The sequence below is a fragment of the Macrotis lagotis genome, chromosome 8 (genome assembly GCF_037893015.1).
Source record: "Macrotis lagotis isolate mMagLag1 chromosome 8, bilby.v1.9.chrom.fasta, whole genome shotgun sequence".
Classification (NCBI taxonomy): domain Eukaryota; kingdom Metazoa; phylum Chordata; class Mammalia; order Peramelemorphia; family Peramelidae; genus Macrotis; species Macrotis lagotis.
In genome coordinates, this window is record NC_133665.1 from 177,917,445 (window position 1) to 177,943,598 (window position 26,154).

The 26,154-nt window shown below is 35.7% G+C and overlaps 1 protein-coding gene and 1 pseudogene across 6 annotated transcripts in view; one reads left to right on the plus strand and one right to left on the minus strand.

Moving 5' to 3' along the window:
* Positions 1-26,154, plus strand: part of LOC141496388 (putative C-mannosyltransferase DPY19L2) — a 152,829-nt gene that overhangs the window by 24,154 nt on the left and 102,521 nt on the right. For all 6 annotated transcript variants that reach the window (XM_074198914.1, XM_074198916.1, XM_074198918.1 and 3 more), the window contains exons 6-7: positions 12,380-12,473; positions 23,841-23,898. In XM_074198914.1, the coding sequence (XP_074055015.1) occupies positions 12,380-12,473; positions 23,841-23,898 (152 nt within the window). The remainder of the gene's footprint in view (positions 1-12,379; positions 12,474-23,840; positions 23,899-26,154) is intronic.
* LOC141495095 (large ribosomal subunit protein eL18 pseudogene) lies at positions 13,628-17,553 on the minus strand (annotated as a pseudogene).

The following is a 26,154-nucleotide window of genomic DNA, read 5'->3' on the forward strand; positions in this document are numbered from 1 at the left end:
TCTCATGAATATTATTACTATTTATGAGTTTTATTATAAATTAGTGTGACTGATTTATTATATCAGAGGTCAGAACTTTTGTTTCCATACCAGAAAATCTAAGAGTTGGAAGGTATCTCAGAGGTCATCACGTTCAAACTGTACATGTCCAAGAATTCCCTCTAAAATATTTTCAGTGTCAGTCAGCCTTTCCTTGAAGACCTCCACAGAGAGAGAAAGAACTCTCTTTCCTCCCAAGAAAGTCCATTCTACTTTTAGATAATTCTTATCTATTAGGACACTTTCTCCACCATTATCTCTAAGTCTTTCTAAGTAGCCAAACAGAAGAGAGAGATCCTTTTTATACTTGAGTCTCAGATACTTGAAGAAGTATAGTGTATTCCTTCTTGGTCTCTTCTTCTCCAGGATAAATATCCAGTTATTCCCACTGCTCCTCACTTGACATGAACTCTTTTGACCATTCTGGTCATGCTTTTCAGGTCCTTCTTTAGTATTTCTTTATTTACTAAAATGTACCCATAACTGAACATGATATTCCACATGTATTCTAACCAGCATATAATTCAGTTGAATTATTACCTCCCTTGTTCTGATTGCTGTGTCTGTCATAATATAGGTGAGGATAGCAGTAACATTATTGGGTCTTCTGTAACGTTATTGGGTCTTCTGTTGACTCATATTAGCTTGCAGGCCATTTTTTCCAACTAGAACTGTTTGTAGCTATTCTCTATTTGTGAAGTTGAATTTATGAAACAGGGAGTAGAACTTTAAATTTATCCATATTAAAAAGTCATTTTATTCAGTTTTATTCAATCCTTTTTCTAGCCTGTCAAGAGATCATAATTCTATCATCCAACTTATTACCTATACATCCCAGCTTCATAATGTCTCTGAGCCATTCAACTTATAAGAAACCACCCAACAGTTTGACAGCAATTCATTTAATTACTTGTTCTTTGGATCTGGTTTTTCAACCAATTTCAAGGTGACTTAATTTTGAAATCCTGTATTCTGCATCACTCCATCTTGTCTGCATCAAGAACATGATCATCTTTGTTATAATTTACTTGTTCTGTCAGAAAAGGAAGAAAAGTTAGTTATGTCAGGACCTATGTTTTTTTCAACATTCTTCAATGATAATTTTATTTTTTCCCCCAAAATACATGTAAAAACAAATTTTTAACATTTTTGGTGGTTTTTTTTAAGTTTTGAGTTCCAAATTCTATCCCTTCCTCCCCTAGCCCCCTCCCTGAGATGCTTAGCAATTTGCTATAGGTTACACATGTGCAGTCATATGAAATATTTCCATATTAGTCATTTTGTGGAAGCAAACTTGAACAACAAAAAAGAAAATAAAAATAGTACGTTTCAGTCTCTATTCAGATGCCATCAGTTCTTTCTCTGGAGATAACATTTTTCATTATGAGTCATTTGGGATTGCCCTGAATCATTATGCATTGCTGAAAAGAGCTAAGTCACTTATAGTATTCATCATATGATATTGATGTTACTGTGCACAAAGTTCTTCTGGTTCTGCTCACCTCACTGTTTCAGTTCATATAAATATTTCCAAGTTTTTAAGAAATAATCTTGGGGCGGCTAGGTGGTACAGTGAATAGAGCACCGGCCTTGGAGTCAGGAGTACCTGGGTTCAAATCCGACTTCAGACACTTAATAATAACCTAGCTGTGTGGCCTTGGGCAAGCCACTCAACCCCATTGCCTTGAAAAATCTAAAAAAAAAAAAAGAATCTTGCTCATTATGTCTTTTAGCACAATATTGTTCCATTACAATCATACACTGCAACTTGTTTAGCCATTCTCCAATTGATAGGCACTGCAAAAAGAGCTGTTATAAATATTTTTGTACACTTAGATTTCCCCAATCTACCTTTTTTATCTCTTTGGGATACAAACTCAGTAATGGTATTGCTAGATCAAAGTATATGTCTAGTTTTATAGCCTTTTGGCATAATTCCAAATTGCTCTCCAGAATGTTTGCATCAGTTTATAATTCCACCAGCAGCACATTAGTGTGCAGTTTTCCCACATCTACTCCAACATTTATCATTTTTCCTTTTCTGTCTATTAGCCAATATGATGGGTAGGAGATTGGTATCTCAGGGTTGTTTTTTAACAATAGTGATTTAGATCATATTTTCATTTTCTGTTTTCTTTGTTTGAAAACTGTATTCATATATATTCTTTGACCATTTATCAATTGGGGAATGATTTGGAGTCTTATAAATTTAAATGAGTTCTCTCTATATATATTTGAGAAATAAGGCCTTTATCAGAGATACTTATAAAATATTTTCCCATTTTCTGCTTTCCTTCTAATTTTTGTTCCATTGATTTTGTCTGTGCAAAAATGTTAATTATATAAAATCAAAATGATCCATTTTACATTTCATAATGTTGTTTTTTATATTGTTTGGTCCTAACTTCCTCCTTATACTTACATATGAGAGGTGAACTATTCCATGCTCTCCTAATTTGCTTGTGATAATCACCCTTTAAGTCAAAATCATTTTTACCTTATTTTTTTTTACCTTCTTGTATAAGATGTTGTTCTATACCTAATTTCTGCCATGTTTTCACTTTCCCAGTAGTTTTTGACAATTAATGAGCTTTTGTCTTGAAAGCTTGGTCTTTGAGTTAATCTATCACTAGATTACCGTGATCATTTATTACTGCATATTGTGCACCTAATCTTTTCCACTGATCCACTGCTCTTATTTCTTAGCCAGTACCATATTGTTTTGATGATATAATATAGTCTGAGATCTGGTACGGGCAGGATACCTTATAATTCACATAATAATTTTTACTAGTTTGATAATAAGTAGATTAATTTAGATAGATCTATCATTCTTATTGTATTGGTTCATCCTATCCATAAGCAACAATTATTTTTCCCTTTTTATAGATATGAATTTGTTTGAGAAGTGTTTTCTAATCATATTCATAGACTTCTTAGGTTTGTCTAAGCAGGTAGACCCAAATATTTTATATTTTCTACAGTTAGTGTAAATGGAATTTATCTTTCTGTATTTTGCTGCTAGACTTTGCTGTTAATATATAGAAATGCTGATGATTTATGAGGGTTTAAATGATACCCTTTGATTTTGCTAAAGTTGTTAATTATTTCAAGTAGTATTTTAGCCGATTTTTCTTAAGTTTAACATCATATCATCTGCTATAATTTTAATCTCATTTATCTATTCTAACGTCTATTTTTTCTTATTGCTATAGCTAGCATTTCTAGTACAATATAATGGATATCCTTGCTTCATTCCTGATCTTACTGGTAAGGCTTCTAGCTTATTTCCATGAGAGATAAAGCTTGCTGATGATTTGATAGATATTACCTCTCATTAAAGGAAAGTTCCATTTATTCCTGTACTCTGTAGTGTTTTTTTAAAAGTAATGGTGTAGTATTTTGTTAAAGGCTTTTAAAAATTGCATCTGTTGTGGTAAAGTCTTGACCTATTCTTGATGAAGCTATTATGGATTGAACATTTCTTTTTGAAATATTAAAAAAAACCTTCTAAATAGTGTATTCTAGGGACAATGAGGAGATATAATGGATAGAGAACTAGGTCTGAAGTCAGGAAGACTCGTTTGGCCTCAGATCTTCTTAGCTGTGTCATCCTGGACAAGTTACTTGGACCTGTTTACCTCAATTTCCTCATCTGTAAAATGAGAAGGAATTGTCTAGTCATTCCTGTCTTTGCCTAGAAAACCCCAAAATGGGGTACTTGAAACAACTGTTGAGCAACAAGAATTTTGTAAGATATTCAAGTGTCAGTCTCATTGGCCTGTTATTTTTGAACTATATCTATCCTCTTTTCTTAAAATTGGAATAGCATTTCCCATTTTTCAGTTCTGTTACACTTTCCTCCTTGTTAGAAACTTTCAGGAACCACGCACAACGATCCAGTAATTATACTTGCCAGTTACGCTTGTCATTTAGGATATAATTCGTCCAAGTTACTGACTTGAAGTCATTGAATATGAATCTTGATGTATACTTTGTTGCTATTTCTTTACTTTTTGTTGTTTTGATTTCCCTGCTAGCAGTTTTCTTCCATCTTTCCTTTACCAAGGATCTGTCTCCTAAGGGAGGAGAACATAAAATAAGAATTGAGCACTCCAGGTTTGTTTTCATACATTATCACCACTATCATCATCATCATCCTCATTATCATCATTACTACTACCACATCCACTACCACCATCATCAGCATAATCATCATTATCCCATCCACCTTGAGCTCCTGTGGTAACCTTTTACCTTCCTCTTGTCCCTAACAGATTTTTAGAGGCTCTTTTTGTTCTGAGCTTCCATCACAAGCCTCAGGTCATTCTGGGATTTATCACTTTTGAACATTATTCCTTTAGGACTATGTCACTGTATTATATTCATTCTCAATTACTTTTCTGTCTTTTACACATATATTTTATTTTTCAAAAAAAATATTTTATTTATTTTGTTAAATATTTCCCAATTTAAAAATTTAAAAATTAATATTATTAGTTTTGAGTTTTAAATTGTCTTTCTCCCTCCTCTTCCCTTTCATTGTTAAAGCAATCAATATATTAATTGTACATGTGAATCCATGTAAAGCATATTTCCGTATTAGCAGTGTTGCCAAAAAAATATCAAATCAAGAAAGATAAAGTCTGCTTCCATCTGCTTTTAGAATTTATCAGTTTTATCTCTGGAGGTGGATATCATTTTTCATCATGGGTCTTTTGGAATTGTCTTGGATCATTGTTATAAAGATCAGAGTAGGTAAGTCAATTGATCATTTTATAATATAGTTGTTACTGTAATAGGGTATTTTCCTTGTTCTCCTTGTTCTTTTTATCAGTTCATATAAATCTTTCCACTTTTTCTTCAGTCATCCTGCATGTCACTTCTAATAGCACAGTAGTATCCCATCACAATCATATATCACAGCTTATTCAGCCATAATTGACAAGGATCACTTCAGCTTCCAATTCTCTGCCATCATATAAAGAGCTGCTATGAATAATTTTGTGCACATGGGTCTTTCTCTTCAGTCTCTTCGAGATACAGATTTAATTGCAGTATTACTGAGTCAAAGTACTTGCACAGTATCATTCCAACTTGTTCTTAAGACTGGGTGGACCACAAACAATACATCAGTGTCCTATCTTTTCTCACATCCCTTCCAGCTTATGTCATTTTCCTTTCTGTCATCGTAGCTAATCTTTTAGATGTGAGTTGTTTTAATTTGCATTTAACCAAATGTTAGTGAGTTAGAGTATTTTTAAATATTACAGAGTTTTTAGTTTTTCTGCTGAGAATTCCTTATTCATTTCCCTTGATCAGTTATCAATTAATAAATGGCTGTTATTTTTTATAAATTTGGCTTCATTCCTTGTATATTTTAAAAATGAGACTCAGAAAAACCTGCTCTAATATTTTCCCTAGTTTCTTGCTTTCCTTCTAATTTTAACTGCATTGATTTTATTTTGCACATATATCTAAAAAACAACAATCCTAGTTGATTGATGGGCTCCTTATGGAGTCTTATTGGCTCTCTTTTTCCTGTTTCATTGAAATTATTTCTTGTATATTAAGTTTTGAAAGTTTTTATTCTTGGAAATACTCATTTCTCATGAGTCATATTCTTTTTTTTTTAAATTTATGTGCTGAAAATCTTGTCCAATTTCTGAACCTTTGTAAGATCCTTGCCTAAAATTGTGTCTATGTCAGGCCAGACCTGACATGTGGTCTCTGAAATTTAGTGGCTTCTAAATGCTTATTGTCTATACTTGAAACAGCTTGAAAATTCACAAGCCCTTGCTTCATCACTATATGCTTCTGATGGCATTGCAATGACACATTTCCCTGAATTCTTCAAGCGACAACTCTCTGTTCTTTCCATCGACCTTTTTCCAGTCATTTTCCTTGTCTTCTTTGCAAATGTTGACCCTGGTAACTTTTGTAATACTTTCCCCCCTCAGTTTTGGAAGTCAGTTGATCAGCAAACATTTATTAAGCATCTCCTGTGTGCTGACCACTTTGTTTAGCCCTGGTGTTAAAAGGACAAAAATAAATTAGTTTTAATCTCAAGGAGCTTACATTCTCTCTGGGTAAATGACCAGTTCAATGTAAAGTTATTTCAAGGTGGAAGGGCAATGCATTTGTAAAGTAAGGAAGGCCTCATGTAAGAAATGGCTCTTGAATTGAGTTTTTTTTTTATTTTTATATTTTTAGTTTTTGCAAGGCAAATGGAGTTAAGTGGCTTTCCCAAGGCCACACAGTTAGGTAATTATTAAGTTGTCTGAGGCTGGATTTGAACTCAGGTCCTCCTGACTCCAGGACCCATGGCTCTATCCACTGCGCCACCTAGTTGCCTCGGAATTGAGTTTTGGAGGAAATATTCAAGAGAAACTATTTAAAAACACAGAGATAGAAAAGGAAATGTTCTATATAAGGAACAACCAGTAGGCCAGTGTGGCTGCAGTATTGACTGTGGAATATGTGGTATTTCCTGGATGGATCACTGAAGCTAGATTGTGATGTTCTTTGTCCAAGAAGTTTGCATTCTTTCCTAGAGGGTTTGGTGACCTCAAGAATGACTTGGTTAGGCCTATGTTTTTAGAACCTGTTGAGTAGCCATATGGTAGATGGACAGATTGGGGAGAGACTGAAGAGGCACCAGTTGGCAAACTGGAACTAGGGTATGTGAGTGTGAAGAGGGAACACATGCTAGAGATGTCCTGGGGAGAAGCTCACCAAGACCTGACAACTGATGAGCTGTGAGGCTGCCAGCATGGCTTTAAGGTTGCAAGCCAAGTGAAGAGAAGTGAGATGGAGCTCTAACAGAAAGAGGAATGTTTTCGTCCTACTTATCTGACTCCTTGACTGGCTTTTCCTCTTCCTGTCCTGAGACACTCTATTTGATCCTTTCCCATTCTTTCTATTTTACTTAGGTTCTTCTTTATCTGAAACTTGGGGTTCAGGGTTAGAGACTTTAGGATTTATGAACTTAGATTTTTAAAAAATCCATAAGATCGTACATTTTTTCCAATAATATTTGTTTTTCTTTGTAATTTTTTTAGACATTTAAAAACAAGATTCCAAGAAGGGTTCCATAGGCTTCACCAGATTGCCAACTGGATGAGAGTCCCTGCCCTAAAGTTAAATTTAGTGTGCGAAAAAAGCATTGTGATTTATCCTGAGACCTGGGACCTAACTGCATGAGCCTTGAAAAGTCTTATTTTTTAATAAATATGTACAACAAGGGGCAGCTAGGTGGCACAGTGGATAGAGCACCAGTCCTGGAGACAGGAGGACCTGAGTTCAAATCCCACCTCTGACACGTAATAATTACCTAGCAAGTCACTTAGCCCTTGCCAAAACAAACAAAACAAAAATATGTACAACAGAAGATAATAGCTATGTGGCCTACTGCAGAGGGTGGTTGTGAGTGCCACTCAGGTCTAGGCAAAGCACTCTATAAAACTCTATAAAAAAGCAAGGACTGAGTCAGCCTTAGAACTCAACTCATACTTCTCTAAAGATAGAATCAGTTGGGTGGCTCTAATGTCTCCTTGCCACTTCAGCGTCCCACCTGGAGCTCAAGGGACCAGAGCCAGTCTGACCCTGCTAAGTCTTCTGACTGCCATTTTTTTCTAGTTGTGCTTCTGCCATTTACTTCATCCGCTCTGTTCATCATTTGGGATTATTTGAGGCTCTTCAAATTCTTGTTTTGCTTCTACTTCTCACCATTGGTTAGTGGCTTCTTTCAATATCACAATACCTTGCATACTTCCTCCTCTCTATTTACTTTGGTCCAGACCTGCTGCTTTATTGTCCAGTGTTCCTAGGTAGGGCCCTGAGATATCCAGGGACTTGCCTTGGAAACCACTTAGGACTTCACAAATCTGAGGGCAGCTCTCTCAGCTTTCAATCCACTTAGAACATTATGCCCTGCCTTGAGAGGGCAGGCATTTCTTCCTACTCTCCTTCCCACTGGATCTGCATTTCACATTATTGCCATTCATTTTTTTAAAATTAATTTTTACTGCTAGTTTTTGTTTTTGCCCCACCTATAATTTTCAATGTTATCCTTCTCTCCTAAAGATGCAATGTAGCATCCCTTATATCAAAGAATAAAAGAGAAGGAAAAACAGCTCAGCAAAACTATCCATCATATGGAAGTTAGCTGACACTGTATGCAGTATTTTACACCATAGACCACCACCTGTGCAAATTCGTTGTGGTCAAATTTAGTCAAACAAATAACTTGGAGCATGCAGATTTGATTGTCTTGTTCTTTTGGAATTATCTATCTATCTATCTATCTATCTATCTATCTATCTATCTATAAACTCTTTACTTAGAAGTCTGTGATGGATAAATTTTTCTGCCTCCTTTGCTTGAGATTCAAGGCTTTTCATAACCTCCCTCTCCAGCTTTATTTCTTAGTGCTCCCTTCCATTCTCTCTGTGCTCCAGCCAAGCTGGATTATTTTTTGCCCTACAAATACACATTGCACTCCCACCTCTACTTCCTTGTCTTGGCTTGTACTTACTCTTAGTTTACACTGGGGCCATCTGGATTGGTATCTTGTCCCCCTCCAGGACTGAGAATTAAACATCTGTCTCAAAGGATAACAAGGCTTTTTCATGATACAGTATAGGGGACTTGGAGTTAGAAAGAGCTCTGGGTTCCAATCTACCTAGAACACAACGTTTTTGACCTTGGGCAAGTCACTTAACTTTCTTTGAGTATCAGTTTATTTATCTGTGAATGTGATTAATCATAGATGGTAACTATCCCACAGGGTTGTTGTGATGGTCTAATGAGACAATGTATGTAAAGAGCTTGGAAGGATCCTTGTCAAGGGTTGCATAGAGTGTTTAATAAATAGTTAAATCTCTATATGGTCCCTTGACCAGGTTTTGGTGGGTGATGCAGCCCTGCAGAGCTGGAAGGTGGGACACCCCTGGGCAATAAGAATATCAGTTCTTATCTCTTCAGTCTTCAGTCCAATGACCTTATTTCAATTTTGTCCCCTTGGATATCTCAGCAGCTTGAACACTGCTAACCCCTTGACTGGAGATCTTTCCTGATTTCTGTCACCCTCCTTTTTGCTTCTGATTCTCATGTGCTTTCCTTCATCATGCTCTGTCTCCTCCCCCTTGGCTGTCTCTCTCTCCTTACTTCCTATGTCTATTATAATCTTCATTGCAGCTGAATCTCAGCTACATAATCACAGCAGCAAGACTGTGGCTAACATTTACCTGATGCTCACTTTGTGCACTGAATCTCACTAGGATCCTGCGAAGAAGGTGCTGCTGGCATTATCCTGTGAAAACTGAGGCAAGGTGACCAAGGTTGTGCTTGTCAGTCTGGATTTGAGCTCTGGTCTCCTGATGGGGTGTGCATGTACATGGCTGCCTGAAGAGGCAGAGTGAAAATTTTATGTTTCCACATTTTAAATCCTGATTTAGATTTTTGGGGATGTGCTGTATTTATTTCCACAACCCCATCTCCCCTATGTTGCAGACCTGTTGTTCTCAAAGCTGCCTGTGCGTGGCTGCTGCTGAGCTGAAGCCTGCCTCTGCCTACTTCCCTTTTGTTCCTTAAGAACAGCATTGTTCTTTAACCTCAATTTCCTTTCTGGTCATACAGCTCTCCCCCCTAATTCAGGCCCTCATTATGTCATTCCTTGATGTCTGCAGTCACCTCCTAACTGGTCTTTTGACCAGCAAAATGTCTTATTTTCTAATCCATCCACACTGGTGCTGCCAGATGACTTTTCTTGAGATACAACCTCCTTATTTTACAGATGAAGACCCTGGAGTCACACAGCCAGAACCCAGAACCCAGCTGTACCATACTACCTCATGAGTACATATGAATATGTGACCCTCTTCCTTAGACACCTTATTTTTAGGTTGGACTATAAACCATTTAGAGACCTCCACATTCTTCATCTCCAGCCTTATTTCATCCAATTTTCCAAACTTGCTTTAACTTGTTTGCCCCCTTCATTTTTATCTTCTCAAAATTGCCTGAGCTTGCAGACCCACCCTTGTCTTTTGAGATCTGCCATGAAGCTCCCAATTGTTAGTCATTTTGCTCTGAACAATTTTCTTGAGGGTCTTTGTTTTATTCTTAGACCTCTCATACCTGTCATATATCAACTATGTATATATTGCTTTTCTCAGTAAAATATAAATTCTTTGAGGAAGAGAACATATGATTTCTGTATCCTTGGTACCTAGCATAGTGTCTGGCTAGATTGTATAATAATTATTCATAATTTGTGTGATTATAAAATTAGGAGATTAGTTTTTGGATGTGTTTGGTAGAGATGGTGGTTTTTGTTGTTTATCCTTCATTCTTGAAGAAGATCACATCAGGGAGGTGATGCCATGACAAGCATATGAATTGGATTTAAATGGGGAGCTGCAGTCCTAAATAACCAGCCTCAGCTTCTCCTCTGGAGCCATCTGGGTCCAGTGGCCAGATATGAATCAGAATAACTGGAGATGACTCTGGATTCTTTGAAGGCAATTGAAAAAATGCAAAAAAAAGTTTAAATGAGTTTATAACCTTCCACATTGATAGTTAAAAAGGCACTTATGTTATGGCATTAAAAAATTTAGTTTTAATTTATATTCATATTTTCTGTCATTAAAATTTAGTTTCATTACTTTATAATCATTATCTATTTCAAGACTACCATGAATATGGGAATTGGGAAAAATCACCCTATTAGTAAATATTTCTAGCAAATTTATGAGTTATTTCAAAACCCTAAGAAGGCTGTTGATCATGGTTTTGTTAACTGTTCAATATAAAGTTACCAGTGATCTCTTAATAGTCCTAATCCTTTTTAAACTCTCAGCTGTATACGGCACTGTTGACCATCTTAATGCTCCTTAGATTCTTTGCTGACTGCTCATCCCTACCTCATGCCTCATTTGTTGGTGTTGTCCAAGTGTGGCCCTGAGTCTCATCTCATCTCTTTTCTTTCAAATCTTCTTTCTCTTGGCCACCTCACCAGCTTGGTTTCACTGTCATTGCTCTGCAAACACATTTCTGAATGGTCTATACAGTTTGTTACTCATCTGAGTTTCAGGCCCATGTCCTCAGTCACTTATTGCTTATTTCAAACTGGGTGTCTCTGAGACTTCAGAAACCCTCCATGTCCAAAATGGAATTCATCTTCTTTCCCCTTAGATCTTTTTCCACAATTTTTTCCATTTCTCTTGAAGGAACTACTACCACCTATCTTTCCAGAGCCTCAGGTTTCTCTTTTCTCACTTCTGGTGGTGGGAACACAAGTACAAGGAATGAGACCATCCTTTCCCCATAAGGAGCTGACACTCCACAATCAATTGCCAGATCTTGCCATTTCTATCTTCGCTTTATCTTCTCACAGCTCTCCACTGATTCATGGCTATCACCCCCCCCCCCCCAGTTTGTAGCAACATTTTCTTGATTGACCTTCCTGCTGTATATCTCTCACTGCAGCATCCCATTTTATATGTCAGCCAAAGTAGGCTTCCTTCAGTGCCATTCTTTGCTTTATTTTTTTTTCCTGTCTTAAGTAATGGGCCTGGCCTCAAATCAGACTGAGATCTGTCTTTAGCTTAAAAAGGCCCTGCATCCAGGGCCATCTCCAGTTGTCCTGATCCATATCTGTCTCCTGACTCTGGGAGAGAATGTGATTGATGACTTAGCAAAGCACCCCCTTAGTCAAATACAATTCAAGTGCATGTCATGGGATCACCTCTGTGATGCCCTAGTGTACTTCAAGGACAAATAACATCAATTGGGCAAAGTCCTCTGTTCAACTCTAATGGCTTCCTAGAGTAAGATGTGTTTAGCGTTAAAGCCTAACCCAACTTGACCCAGCCTGACTCTTCTAGCTTTATTACACCTTTCCACATTCTGCATTCTGACCACTGTCTCGCTGCCTGTGCATTTCTCCCCTTGGTCTCAGAGAGACCTCTCTTTCTTTAAAATGAAGCTCATGCATTTTCTCCTGATTTCTCGCTCCATTCCCCCACAAAAAAAAAAACCTTTCTAGAACTGCTCCTTCTTGCAGTAGGTACCTTTAAATATTTAAATACTTTGTTTTTGTATGTACATATATATATTAACTTTGTTTCATTTATATGCACATATATATTTATCTTTTTATGTATGTTTTTATTCTTAATGGAATGTAAGCTCCTCAGGAGGAGGGATAAATTCATCCTTGGTATTTTAATCCTCAGTAGAAGTACTTGGTATATCATAATCACTTAATAAGTAATTTTTGATTGATTGATTTTGTGTGTGTTTATTAACTACTCAGTACCGTTTTGTTATTTTAAAGGTCTGGGAGATGCTGCTTGCTTTTATGTTACCATGATTTTTATTTTAAATGGACTAATGATGACATTATTCTTCATATATGGCACATACCTAAGGTAAGACTATTTAAACTTTATTATTTATTGATTTAACACTAAAATGAGTTAATTTATAGTAGTATAACAATAAACAAATTCATATATTTATTGAAGTTTAAGTAAGGGGAGCATTAACACTAGAAATTTGACCACCTGTTGGTGGTTTTATTTGGGCTGCATCTCCCAAAATAACCTAATGAGATGAGCAGTCATGATTTAATCCCTGATTAGATTGGCAATGATGTTGGCATAGTTCCAAGATTGCTCTCCAGGATGACTGGATCAGTTCACCACTCACCTGACAGTGCATTAATATCCCAGTTTCCCCACATCATTTCCAACATTGATCATTTTCCTTTTTTGTTATCTTAACCAATTTGATAGATGTGAGGGTGGTACCTGAGAGTAGTTTTATTTTGCATTTATCTAATCAGTAATGATTTGGACAGTTTTTTTCATATAACTAAATAGCTTTAATCTTCTTCATACCTTTTGACCATTTATCATTTGGGGAATGACTTGTAGTCTTACCAATTTGATTCAGTTCCCTAAATATTTTAGAAATGAATCTTTTATTAGAAGTACTCATTGTGAAAATTGTTTCCCATTTCCTGCATTCTTTCTAATCTTTGCTGCAATGGTTTTATTTGTGCAAACCCTTTTTAATTTAATATAGTCAAAATCATCCACTTTGTAATTTTAATGTTCTCTTATTTCTTGGTTAATTATTAACTTTTTTCCCCTTCATAGATCCAAAAGAGTATTGATATGTTAATGGTTTTGCCCTTTATGTCTAAATCCTATACCCATTTTGACCTTATTTTGGTCTTGGTTGTAAGAAGTGGGTCTACACCTAAATTTTTGCCATACTATATTCCATTTTCCCAGTAGTTTTTGTCAAATAATGAGTTCTTATTGTAGAAGCTGGAATCTTTGGATCTATCAATCAATAGATAACTGTAGTTATTTTTGTAACTATTCTAAACCACTGGTTCATTATACTATTTCTTAACCAGAACCAGGAAGTTTTGATTACTCACTTTATAGTATAGCTTTAGATCTGGTATAACTAGGCTACTTTTCTTTGCATTTTTTTCATCTATTCCCTTGATACTTGTTACTTTTTTGTTGTTGTTGTCTAAAAATCTTTAATATATTGAGGAAGAAAGGAGTTAGTTTTTGTAGCTTCAGTTGGCCTGCAGGCCCCTGGCACCCTTGAACTTTTCACCTTTGGATTGGACATAGGGTTTGATGTGGCTGTGGAGAGTTCCCAGGGTCCCAAAATGCCTGTATACCTATAGCGGCCCTTCCAGAGACCAGTCAAAAGGGCCGTGCAGCTCATGGCCAGCTGAGTAAAGGGGATGATCTTCCTGTCAGCATGGGTGATGCTGGTAACAAAGGGGACACACCTTCACCTTGGGGACATGCTGGATCCTCATGTTACATACACAGTTCCCACAAGCACAGTTGTCTTGTTCTCCCTTCCAGACAACTTCATTTTTCTCATCTTCCAGGACAGGGACAGGGGAGCTGATTCTGACTCATGACAGCCTTTTCAGGACAACATTGTTGAAAGTCCGTTTGGTTCTCTGGGCCAGGAACTGGTAGAGCTTCACCAGCAGCCACAGGTAGATGGACTTCTTGCACCAGACTTTGTGGTCCTTGTTGTGGTGGATCTCAACTTCCGTGCTGGCACCAACAAGGAAAGACTTCCAGACTTTGTGGTCCTTGTTGTGGTGGATCTCAACTTCCGTGCTGGCACCAACAAGGAAAGACTTCCAGACTTTGTGGTCCTTGTTGTGGTGGATCTCAACTTCCGTGCTGGCACCAACAAGGAAAGACTTCCCTTGATATTCTTGACCGTTTGTTGCTCCAGATGGAATTTTGTTACTATATTTTCTAGCTCTGCAAAATAGTTTTTTGGTAGTTTTTATTGGTATGGCACTGAAAAATTAACATAATTTGGGTAGAATTGTCTTTTTTATTATGTTAGCTTGACGCAATTATAAGCTAATGATATGTTTCCAGTTGTTTAGATCTGACTTTATTTGTGTGAACAGTATTTTGTAATTGTGTTCATATGGTTTCTGGGTTTGTCCTGGGAGGTAGATTCCCAAGAATTTTATGTTGTATACAGTTACTTTGAAAGGAATTTCTGTCTTTTGCTCTTAGGCTTTATTGGTCATTTATTAGGATTGGGATATAACAATTTATATGGATTTATTTTATATCCTGCTACTTTGCTGAAGTTGTTACTTGTTTCAAGTACTATTTTAGTTGATTTTCTAGGTTTCCCTAAGTATAACATTATTTTATCTGCAAAGAGTGAAAGTTTTGTTTCTTCATTACCAATTCTAATTCCTTCAATTTCTTTTTTTTCTCTTTTTTTAAAATTAACTTTTCTAATATAATATTAAATGGTAGTGGTGATAAGGGGCATCCCTATTTCACCCCTGATCTTATTGGAAATGCTCCTATATATTCCCCTTACATGTGATACTTGTTGAAGGTTTTAGGTAAATGCTGCTTATTATTTTAAAAACTATGATTTATTTTATATTCATATGCTCTCTAATGTTTTTAATAGGAATGGATGCTGTATTTTTCAGTGGCTTTTTTTAGCATCCTTTGAGATAATTATGTTTTCTGTTAGTTTTCTTATTGATATGGTCAGTTATGTTAATTGGTTTCCTAATAACGAACCATCTCTGCCTTCCTGGTATAAATCTTACCTGATCGTGGTGTGTTATCTCAGTAATAATTTGTAATCTCTTGACTAAAATTTTATTTAAAATTTTATGCATCAGTATTCATTAGGGAGATTGGTCTATAATTTTCTTTGTTTTCTCTCTTCCTGGTTTAGGTATCAATATCATATTGGTGTCATAAAAGGAATTTGGCAGAACTCTCTCTCTCTCTCTCTCTCTCTCTCTCTATATATATATACATATATATATATGTATATATATATGTATGTATATATATATATACATATATATATATATATATGTATATATATATATATATATGTAAGAGAGAATTGGAATTGTTCCTTAAATGTTTGATAGAATTCGCTTGTAATCCATCTGGGCCTGGAGACTTTTTCTTAGGGTGTTTATTGGTGGTTTCTTCCATTTCATTTTCTGAAACCCAATATGGGAAGATAATAATTCTAACTCTTGAGAACTGTATTTCTTTTGGTATAGTTAAAAGAAACATGCTTAGAGAGAGAGGTTATGGGTATAGATTGATCATGAGAGTGATGTGGATTTAGCTGACACTTTAGCTCATAAGAGTTTAATATAGTTGGAGGAATTGTTCTTAGAGGGTCTGGACATAAACATATCATGATGTGATTTTGCTTTTCTTGATACTTTAGCTACAATTGGAGGGAGTGTACTTAGAGGATATGGACATAAACAGACCATGTGCATTTACTTTACATGATCCTTTAACTCAAGAGAATTGCATTTCCAAAGAGTATGCTTGGAAAGAGAGTGAGGTATAAATTGATTATAATTTGATGTTATGAGGTAATATGAGATATCTTCCCATAGTGGGAACAGTTTGATGTTATCAAGTAGCATTTTTCCCCCTTTTTGTTTACCTTTCTGAGCATCACTTGAGTCTTGTATTTGAAGATACAATTTTCAGTTCAGTTCTGGTCTTTTTATCAGAAAATTTTGAAATTCCTCTATTTCATTGAAAGTCTGTCTTTTCCCTGAATGCATATACTGATTTTTGGTAATAATCTAAGGTCCTTTGCCCTCCAGAATATCATATTCCAGGCCTTTCCATCCTTTAATGTTGAAACGGATAAGTCCCATGTAATTCTGACTGGTATTTAAATTATTTCTTTTAAATTGTTTGCAGTATTTTTTTCTTTAGCTGAGAATACTGAAATTTGACTTACAATGTTTCTTGGGAGTTTTTATTCTGAGATCTTTTTGGAGGTTATTGGTGGATGCTATCAAGAACTATTTTGTCTTTTTGTCTTAGGATATTTAAGGCAGTTTTCCATTACAATTTTTTGAAAGATAGTTTCCAGGCTCTTTTTTTGGTCAAGGCTTTCAGGCAGAAATCTCTCCTGGATCTATTTTCCAAGTCAGACATTTTTCCTAAGAGGTACTTTACATTTTCTTATATACTTTTTCTTCACCCTTTTGGTTTTGTTTGAAGGATTCTTGGTGTCTCCTATATTCATTAATTTTCATTTATCAAATTCTAAGTTTTAGTGTTTATTTTCTTTAGTTAATTTTTTTGTTTCCTTTTCTAGTTGATTAATTTTACTTTTAAAAGAAATGTTTTCCTTTTCCAGGTGGTTAATTTTTCTTTTTTGGTGAGTTAACCTTTTTCCAGTTGGAAAAAAAATATTTTTACTTTTAAATGAGTTGATTCTTCATAATTCTTCATAATTCTTCAATTTTTTATCATTTTCTTACATGGCTCTCATTTCGTTTCTCCATTTTTCTTCTTCCACTCTTTTAAAAATTTATTTTTTATTTTTTATTCTTTTAGGATTTTTGCAAGGTAAATGGGTTTAAGTGGCTTGCCCAAGACCACACAGCTAATTATTAAGCATCTGAAGTTGGATTTGAACTCAGGTACTCCTGACTCCAGGGCCAGTGCTACATCCACTGCACCACCTACCCACCCCATCTTTTAAAATTTTTTCTTTATTTTTTAAAATCCTTTTTTGACGTGTTCCAAGGGGTCTTTTAGGATTTGAGGCCAATTCATAAACTCCTTTGAGACTTCACATGTAGGTATTTTATAACTGCTTTTGCCTTCTGAGATGGCATTTCTATCATCTCTATCAGGATAGTAACTATTTATGGTTAGTGCTTTTTTTGGGTTATTTTGATGGTTGATCTCTTCTCTTGTATTTAATCCTGATATGGGGGTATAGGCCCAAGCATTTTAAGAAGGCTGTGCTCTGGTCCCTGGCTTATTGCTTGTCAGGGCATTGCCTGTGCCGAGGTTTGTTTTCTCCTTTGGGGTGGTCCAGTCCAGTTCCATCTATTGTATTAGTATTCCCAGGGTTTGAACTATGTCTTGTGGGCTAGAGTTGGGACCTTTACTGCTGGTCTGCCACCATTGTGGCTAAGAGACTCCTGCTAGCTTTCCAGCTCTCCTGCCCTTCCTGGACTATAGTCCCCTTTTATCCCCAAAAGACAGACCTTTACTGAAGTTCCTCCATGATATCTTGAGTTGGAAATTTGTTTCACTCTTTTTTTATGGGATCTGTAGCTTTATTTAGGTCTGTGTAGAGATTTCATTTAAAGTTGTTACAGGAAAAACTCCACAACCCTCCTAGCTTCACGCTGCTATTCTTGCCTCTGCCTCAAAGACCCCATGGCAATATTTTCAATCTCTCTCTGTGTTCTTTCTTTTTCTCTTTGGTTTCTGTCTTCTAATTTCTTTCTTCTTTTTTTTTGAAACTAACAGAATTTTTTTAAAAAAATAGATTTTTTTGATATCTATTAGTTTATATTTCTTAAAATTTCCTCCCCATATGCCTTCACTTTCTCACACCCACCTTCTAGCTATCCCCTTATAACAAAGATTTTATTTAAAAATGCAACAAATCTGATCTTTATATTGAGAAAAACTCTGATGTTATATGCAGTATACCACATCTGTGGATCCTCTGCTTCTGTAATGTTGAGGGGGGGGAATTCTCCTATTCCTTCTTTTGGAACCACAATTTTAACAGAGGTTAAAGAGAGTAATAATTCAGTCTCCCTTAAATTTCCTTGTTCACCTTCCCAGATCTTTCTCTAGGTAAAGGGACCTGTACTTTTGATGTTGCTCTAGATGGATTCTTTATGGTACATTGTTTAGATTCATTCTCTCTCCTGAATATCACTGTATATTAACTTTCAGGTTGGGAAGGCCCTTAATTTTGAATGTAATTAACTCATTCTAAACTAAAAACCTTATCTCAGACTCAGGGAATTTCTTTTTCCCATTCTCTTACTCATTTTTTCTTTGCAAATAACTGTCTTTATAACATTTCATCTTTGGTCTTTCCAGCAGTTTTAGAATTAAAGTTTCAATGTGAAAAACCCATTTTATATTTTCAGTGTTTTAATGGGAGATAATATTCACATGTATATATATATATATATATGTATATACATATATAACTGAAATACATGTATACATATATATATTCATATTCCCAAACTGAATGTTACCTCTTGATTTTGCTGAACTTCTGTAATTCTTTATATCTTGTGTTATAGTTACTTTTCTTCCCAGTAGATTACAAGTTCTGTAGAGGTTGCTATTTTTTTTTATTCATAAAATCATAGTATTAGTTTTGGGTTGAAAGAGACTTTAAATATCATCTAGTCTGATTCTAGTATTTCACAGATGAAGAAACATCTTCCTTTGTGCCCCATATAAATGTTAAAGTTCAGAGCTAGCATTTGAATCAGGGTAGGTCTCATCACAGGTTCCATTTTCACTGACCTTGGAAGGGAAGTTGACATTTGTAAGAGGAGAAGTTGAGGAGGGAGATCATTTCAGGCTTAGGGTAAGTGATGGAACTTGGCAGTGGGGTTGGAGTCCTGAATACAGGGAACAGCAAATAGATCAGTTTGGTTCACCGAAGCAAACTCACACCAGCTCCTTGCTTTTGCTTCCATTTGTGCCTCCATCATGATGAATTGCTGCCTGCCTAAAGAGCCACTCCTCTCCTCAACCCCTCCTTCCTATTTATTTGTTCATTCCTATCACTCCCAGTTGTACTTCAGCTTTACCTGACTCTTCCATTCCACATTTAAAACATTTCCTTTCATTTTTGCTTTCTACTTCTGATCCTAATAGAGATTTGACTTCCTTCAGTTGAACTGAATCCAAGGCTACCATCTCTAGTCCTGGGCACTACTTCACATATATCCCCTGTTTCTTCCTTCATTTAGCATCCTTTCTTTGGGACTCATTTTATCCAAATTTTACCCAGTCCAGATCCTACTGGCTCTTAGTAAGAGGGCTTTTCACAAAGTCATTAGTATTTGACTCAGGGTCTTCCTTTAAACACCAACTCCTGTCCTTTTACTGGGGGACTTAAGCATGCATGTTGATGTGCTCTTAGCTCTATAAAACCTCAGTTCTTTATTGTTTTCAGCTATGATGACCTATTTCTCTTCACCTCAGCAGCACGTAGGAATGGCAATACTTTTTGTCTCCCATTACCCACATATATTCCACATCCACAGAAAATTCTGAAGTTCCTATATTAGATCATAACCATCTCATTCCTTCTCTCCTTTTGCCTTAATTCTTCTATATCAATTCTTCATTTTTACAAAATACTCTCCCAGGACTTCACTTTTTACCCTTCCTATTCTTGACCCTAAAATTAATTTGTTCAGTTCTGCACAATTCTATATTCTTGTATCTATTTCTCTCCATCTCTTATTACTGCCCATGTCTGAAGGAACATGAACTTGGTATTACTCCTACCTTCCTTTTCTTCTGCTCTCCCTTATGTACTGTTAAATAGATTTATAAGAAATTGTGTAACCAACTCATCTAGATCCACCATGCATTTATATTATATCCTCTGGATCCTCAGGGCAGCAGTCCTCCTCCTTAGTGGATTCTTCATCCAGTTCTCCCAGAGGTGGTCCCAAACCTTCTCCCTCCTCCCCTTTTCTGACAGCTAGAGGACACCCCTCTTTCCTCAATATATTTTTACTCCCGTGGGGTCCTCCTCAGCTCCAACAGGTTCATTCCTCATTCCCATGAAGATGAGGGAGACCTCCAGCCTGAACTACCAGGGCTTTTTACTTGGCTCCAGGATAAAATACAAACTCTTCAATTAACCAGCATTGCCAGACTGATCATACATGAATTCATCTTGTCAATCAATTAGTGAATAAGCATTTATGAAGTGTGCTGGTGCTAGGATAGACCAGCAATAATGCTATATGGGTTAGAAATTGGGACAAGTGCTGTCCAAACATCTCACAACAGCCCTGTAAAGGAGGTATGATGATTATCCCAATTTTACAGAGGACAAACTGAAGCAGGCAGGGAAGTAACTTGCCCAGATTAACACAGCTACTACATGTCTGAGACTGGATTTGAACTCAGTCTTCCCTACTCCAGGTCTGGGGCTCTATTCATGACCTGGCTACTAAAAATAACTTAAGTAGTTTATATTCTATTAGAAGAGATAACATATGCATATATAAGGATGTATGAGACATATACAAAATAAGGTTACAGGAGTTTATCATATCTAACTTTTCTCAAATTTTATTCCCCTCCTTAACTTCTTTCTTGTTTCATTTATGGTTAAGCTTATCTAGCTCTGAAAGGGAAAAATTAGTATGTAGTATAATCTTACTGTCTGTTTCCTCCTGTAACTTCTTTGAAAATTTGGATGTTATATATGATTAGTATTGATGCTTATGTTGGCAGGGCATGTATTTAGTATTGCTATAACCTCATTATTTATAATTTCTTTTAGGAAAATCAAGTTTCCTTCCTTATTTCTTTTAATGAGATCATTTTTGCTTTTGCTTTGTCTGAGATGATTTCTATCCCCCTTTTTTATATAACTTCAGCTGAAGAATAGAAGATTCTGCTCTAGCCCCTTTACCTTTACTTGATGTGTTTTTCTGTGTTTCAAATGTGTTTCTTGTAAGCAGCATATCGTAGGATTCTGGTTTATAATCCATTCTGTTATCTACTTCTGTTTTCTGGGTGAGTTCATCCCATTCACATTGACAATGATGATAATAATTCTGTATTTCCCTTTATCCCATTTTCTCCTGTTTATTTCCCCCCCTCATTTTCTATCCCTCACCAATGTTTTACTTCTGACTTAAATCTTCCCCAATCTGTCCTCCCTTCTATCAGTCCTTCCCCTTCTATTTTCCCCCTCCTCTCCTACTTCTGTATAGGGTTAGACAGATTTCTATACCAAACTGAGTGTGTATGCCTTCTGATGAGAGAAAAATTTAAGTGATGCATCTTTTCCTCCACTGTAATAGGTCTTTCACCAGATAATTTACCTCTCCCTTCTCTTTTCTTCTAGCACAATTATCTTTCCCACTCTTTAATTTTGTTTTTTTAATATTATTCCATCAAACACAACTTATACCTTCACCCGTTTATGTATCCTCCTCCTAACTGCCCTAATAGAGATAGTTTTTTTTTTCTTTTTTGGTTTTTGCAAGGCAATGGCGTTGTGACTTGCCCAAGGCCACACAGCTAGGTAATAAGTGTCTGAGATCAGATTTGAACTTAGATCCTCCTGACTCCAGGGCTGGCGCTCTATCCACAGCGCCACCTAGCTGCCCCAGAGATATAGTTCTTAAGAGTTACAACTATAATCTTCTCATGTAGAGATGGAAATAATGTCATCTTCTGGACTCCTTTATGTTTTTTCTTTCTTGTTTATCTTTTTATACTTCTGAGTCTTGCATTTGAAAAGCAGATTTTCTGTTCAACTTTGGTCTTTCTATTCTAGGAATGCTTGAAAGTCCTCTATATCATTCAATGTTCTTTTTTTCCCTGAAGAAGGATTATATTCAGTTTTGCTGGCTAGATGATTGGTTGTAATCTCTTAGTTAACTTTTATCAGAAGTTTATTGTAGCAAGAACTTAGAGAAATCCCAGGATTTTGGCCAGAAGTGGGCTCCACCCTTCCATGGAGGTGAGAGCATTGGGTCCAGAAATTAGAAGACTTTTATGGGATTAGTATGATACAATTTCTTCATTCCCTTCCTTCCAACAAGATTGGTCTCTCTTCTGGGTTACAAACTTCTTGCTATGCCTTTCCTTCTTTCCTTTCTCATCTTCATGCATCTCATATTATATAAATGAAGCTTAATTTTATGAGGCACATGTAAAGCAATATGTATAAACTTTATTAAGCAGGTACAGTTCTTTCTTAGGTCAAGATAGGATCAGTTTTCACTTTATTCCCCACCTCCTCTTTTTGCAGTCATTGTTCATTCTTTTTCTTCTTTTTTTGCAAGGTGATGGGGTTAAGTGGTTTGCCCAAGGCCACACAGCTAGGTAATTATTAAGTGTCTGAGACTGGATTTGAACCCAGGTACTCCTGACTCCAGGGCCGGTGCTTTATCCACTGTGCCACCTAGCTGCCCCTGTTCATTCTTTTCTAACTGCAAACTTAACTCCTTTATTTTACCTTGGCTGGTCCTGATTAAATGTTTCTCTATGCAGTCATGAAAAGTTAACTATTACATCATCTTGACCTTGTCTGGCTCATGATTAGATGTGCAGGTGTGGAAACTTAACTTTTTATTGCTTGCAAATCCTAGCTCCTTTGCCTTCCAGAATGTTATATTTTTTTAAGCCCTCTTATCTCTTGATGTACAAGCCGCTAAATCCTGTGGAATTCTGATTATGACTCTGTGATATTTGAATTGTTCTTTCTTGTAGCTTGCAATATTTTTCCTTGATCTGGAACCTCTTTAATTTGCTATAATATTCCTGGGAGTTTTCATTTTGGAATCTCTTTCAAGAGGTTCTCAGTGGATTCTTTTAACTTCTCATTTACCTTCTGGACTTCTAGGATATCAGGGCAGTTTTCCTTAATGTTTTCTTGAAATATAATCTCTAACTTTTTTTTCTGATTATGGTTTTCAGTTATTTCAGTAATCATTAAATTATCAATCCAGGGTCTATTTTCCAATCTTGACTTTTACTATTTAGACATTTTCTTCAAGTTTTGATTTTTTGATTTTGTTTCATGTCTCATGAAATCATTAACTTTTACTTGCCCAGTCCTAATTTTTAAGAAATTATTTCTTGAGCATTTTCACCTTATTTCAAGACTTTTAATTTTATGTAAGGTTGGGCTCTACTCCTAGGGGGAAGAGATGGTTTCTTGCACAGGAAACATATTTTATATATTCACCAGAGTTGATTTTTTTAAATTTAAATTTTTCTTTTTAAATTTTGTTGGGTTTAAAAGCAAAACTGAAATCTTAATCCACTTTCAGATGGAGATTTGCCCTGAATGAGGATATGAAAAAGAATACAAGTATTTTATATTTGAACATTTTTATTAAATATTAATCCATAGTCAGTGTTTTGCATTTCAGTTATATATATATATAAATATCTTCATGCAAGCTAGAAATGTTAATCATCACTGGTACTTTGAAATCTATATTAAAATGAAATAATGTAAATTATTACTAATTAGTTAATGTTTTACAGTTTATTTACTAATTTTTTGAAATTTAGAGAATTATATGTTAACTTTTACATGTGTTTTTTTAAATATGTATGATGTTCCAAAATTATTTATATCAAAGTTTTTTATAAGTATGCATAACTTTAATTCAAATTCTTAATTTAATTCAAATTTCAAATTGTTTTTTTTTTCTGTAGTGGGACTCAAATTGGAGGTCTAATTACAGTGTTGTGCTTCTTTTTCAACCATGGAGAGGTTTGTTTTCCATAAATTAAATTTTTTAATTTGGGTGGGGAATTTTCTAATTGCATATTTATCCAGAATACTTAAATGTACTTTGAACTGAAAAATTATCATTTTAAATTGAAATTTATCATTTCTATTATAAATAGATCCTTGAAGACAATTTCAAACTAACTTTTTAATATGATAATTTTATTCTCTACCATATAGATACTCAAAAATCTTATGAAATTTTCATTAAGAAAGAAATTATACATAGTCTCATACAGTAACACTAAATTCTGGGCTTAGAATATAAAATACAAAATGACAGTTTACTCCAACAGGTTGAAAGTCTGTTCAAACTAAAACCACAGAACACAACACTATTGAGGAATAGTAGGTCAGTCTTTTCTTTGTCTTGAAAACACATATACAAGAAGTTACTGTTAGAGATGCACCTTGTTCTGCTTGGAAAGAAATTGGAAAGAAATATAGATTATATTTCCATCTGCTCCCAGAAAAGTTCTGTTTTCAGATAACAAATATTTATTGTTCATTGATCATTTTGAGTTCTAAATTCCTTCTATACTCTAGTGTCATATAGATCTTGTCAAATGTTAATTGAATTCTGTCATCTTATTTAAAAACATTATAGAGTAAAAAATAATTCATAATTATAGATGAGTTAGAGAGCATAATTAAGAAAACTTACCATTTGAAAAAAACTAGTCTCTAGATTTGCAAAATTATACATTACAAGTCATCTATCCTGTTTACTTCACTCATTACAGGAGAGGAAGGAGCCTCAGAGAGGCTGGCACTGGTATGAAGTCACAGAAATAATTGTAAACCTGGGCCTAGAACCCAGGTGTCATGACTCAAAGCCAAGGGCTCTCTTACACGAAGCATCTTCTTTGGCTTGGGAGTGAATATATTAAAATCTAGATTAAGCTAAACATTGAGAAAGTCATAGCCATGGATGATGATGTCTGACCTTCATTGTGAAAGAGGAGGATCATGTCATCACATACATGTTGACATGGGACCATACAGAGATGTCCCTCTCACTGCCTGTACTAGAAACACTTCAACCATGGCCAGCTTTGAAGGAAACAGGATTTTTTTTAAAGGTGTGGTTACTGTAAAAATCCTTGGCTCTTAACTATGATCTTTTTACTCCCATATCAGTGAAGTACCTTGGGCCTCCAGTAGCACCAACCAAAGCACCAGTACATGATTTTCTGACAACAAATTGTTGACAGTCCAGTCTAGCTAAATCTGTCTTACAATGATCTGATCATCAAGACAGTGGTTATGAACTGGTCTAGTATGACACAATTGGAAACAGCTTTAAACAACAGGACAGTGTTACTCTGCCACTCCTAAATACATGCTGCTCTGCTGGTGTACTTCCCAGAGCTTGAGCTCATTGGACATCCTAGAACCATGACTCTTTATAAGACTCGGGTCCCTCTCTCTGGGGTGACCCCCATTTCAAATTAAAGAGAACTGTCCTTGGGGATCCTGCCAGTTTCTCTGGAACTAATTGCGATACCACAATGGATGTGTTGACACACCGGATTCAGGGATCTGAACCTGATTCAATCACCTGAGGGCAACAGAGGCCATCATCAACCCTTTGGAATGAAGCTCACCTTTCTCTCAGGACTGACTGACCCATGTTCAGCTTCTTTCATATAAAATCTTTTCCCACTTCAGCCTTCAAAGTTTTCATTTGAATTTTCACCAACCTTTACTAATAACAAGCCTACCCTTGACAAAACATTGAACTGTTATATAGACACATGACTATATTCATGTGTTCTATTCAGTATTAAGGTGTAAAGCAAAATCTCTCAAAAGGAAGAATCAGGAGCATTAGTAATCCTGTAGATCCAAGTCATTGTAATTTTAAATATAGGTTGTATAGGATACAAATGATTATTTGACCCAAAAGCAATAGCTCTGTAGAAGGCCTGCAGCACAGGTTTTCAAATAGTAGAATCCTCACATATCCTTAATTATATTTTAAAATATGGTAGAACCAAATGGAGAAAGTAGGGTGATGAAAGAATATATTCTTGAACCTGAAAGAATCACTCATTTAATAATCTGAAAATACAGTTGATATAATTTAATAGACTTAGAGATTCCAGGATAGTACAATCATTTCTTTTTATTAACATTTTTTTCCTTTGGATCAGACCTTCTATAGTGGAGTGCACTCCCTCTCTCAAACTGTTTTGTTGCCTAGGTCAGAGATGGGGTAAATGACTTGCCCAGGGT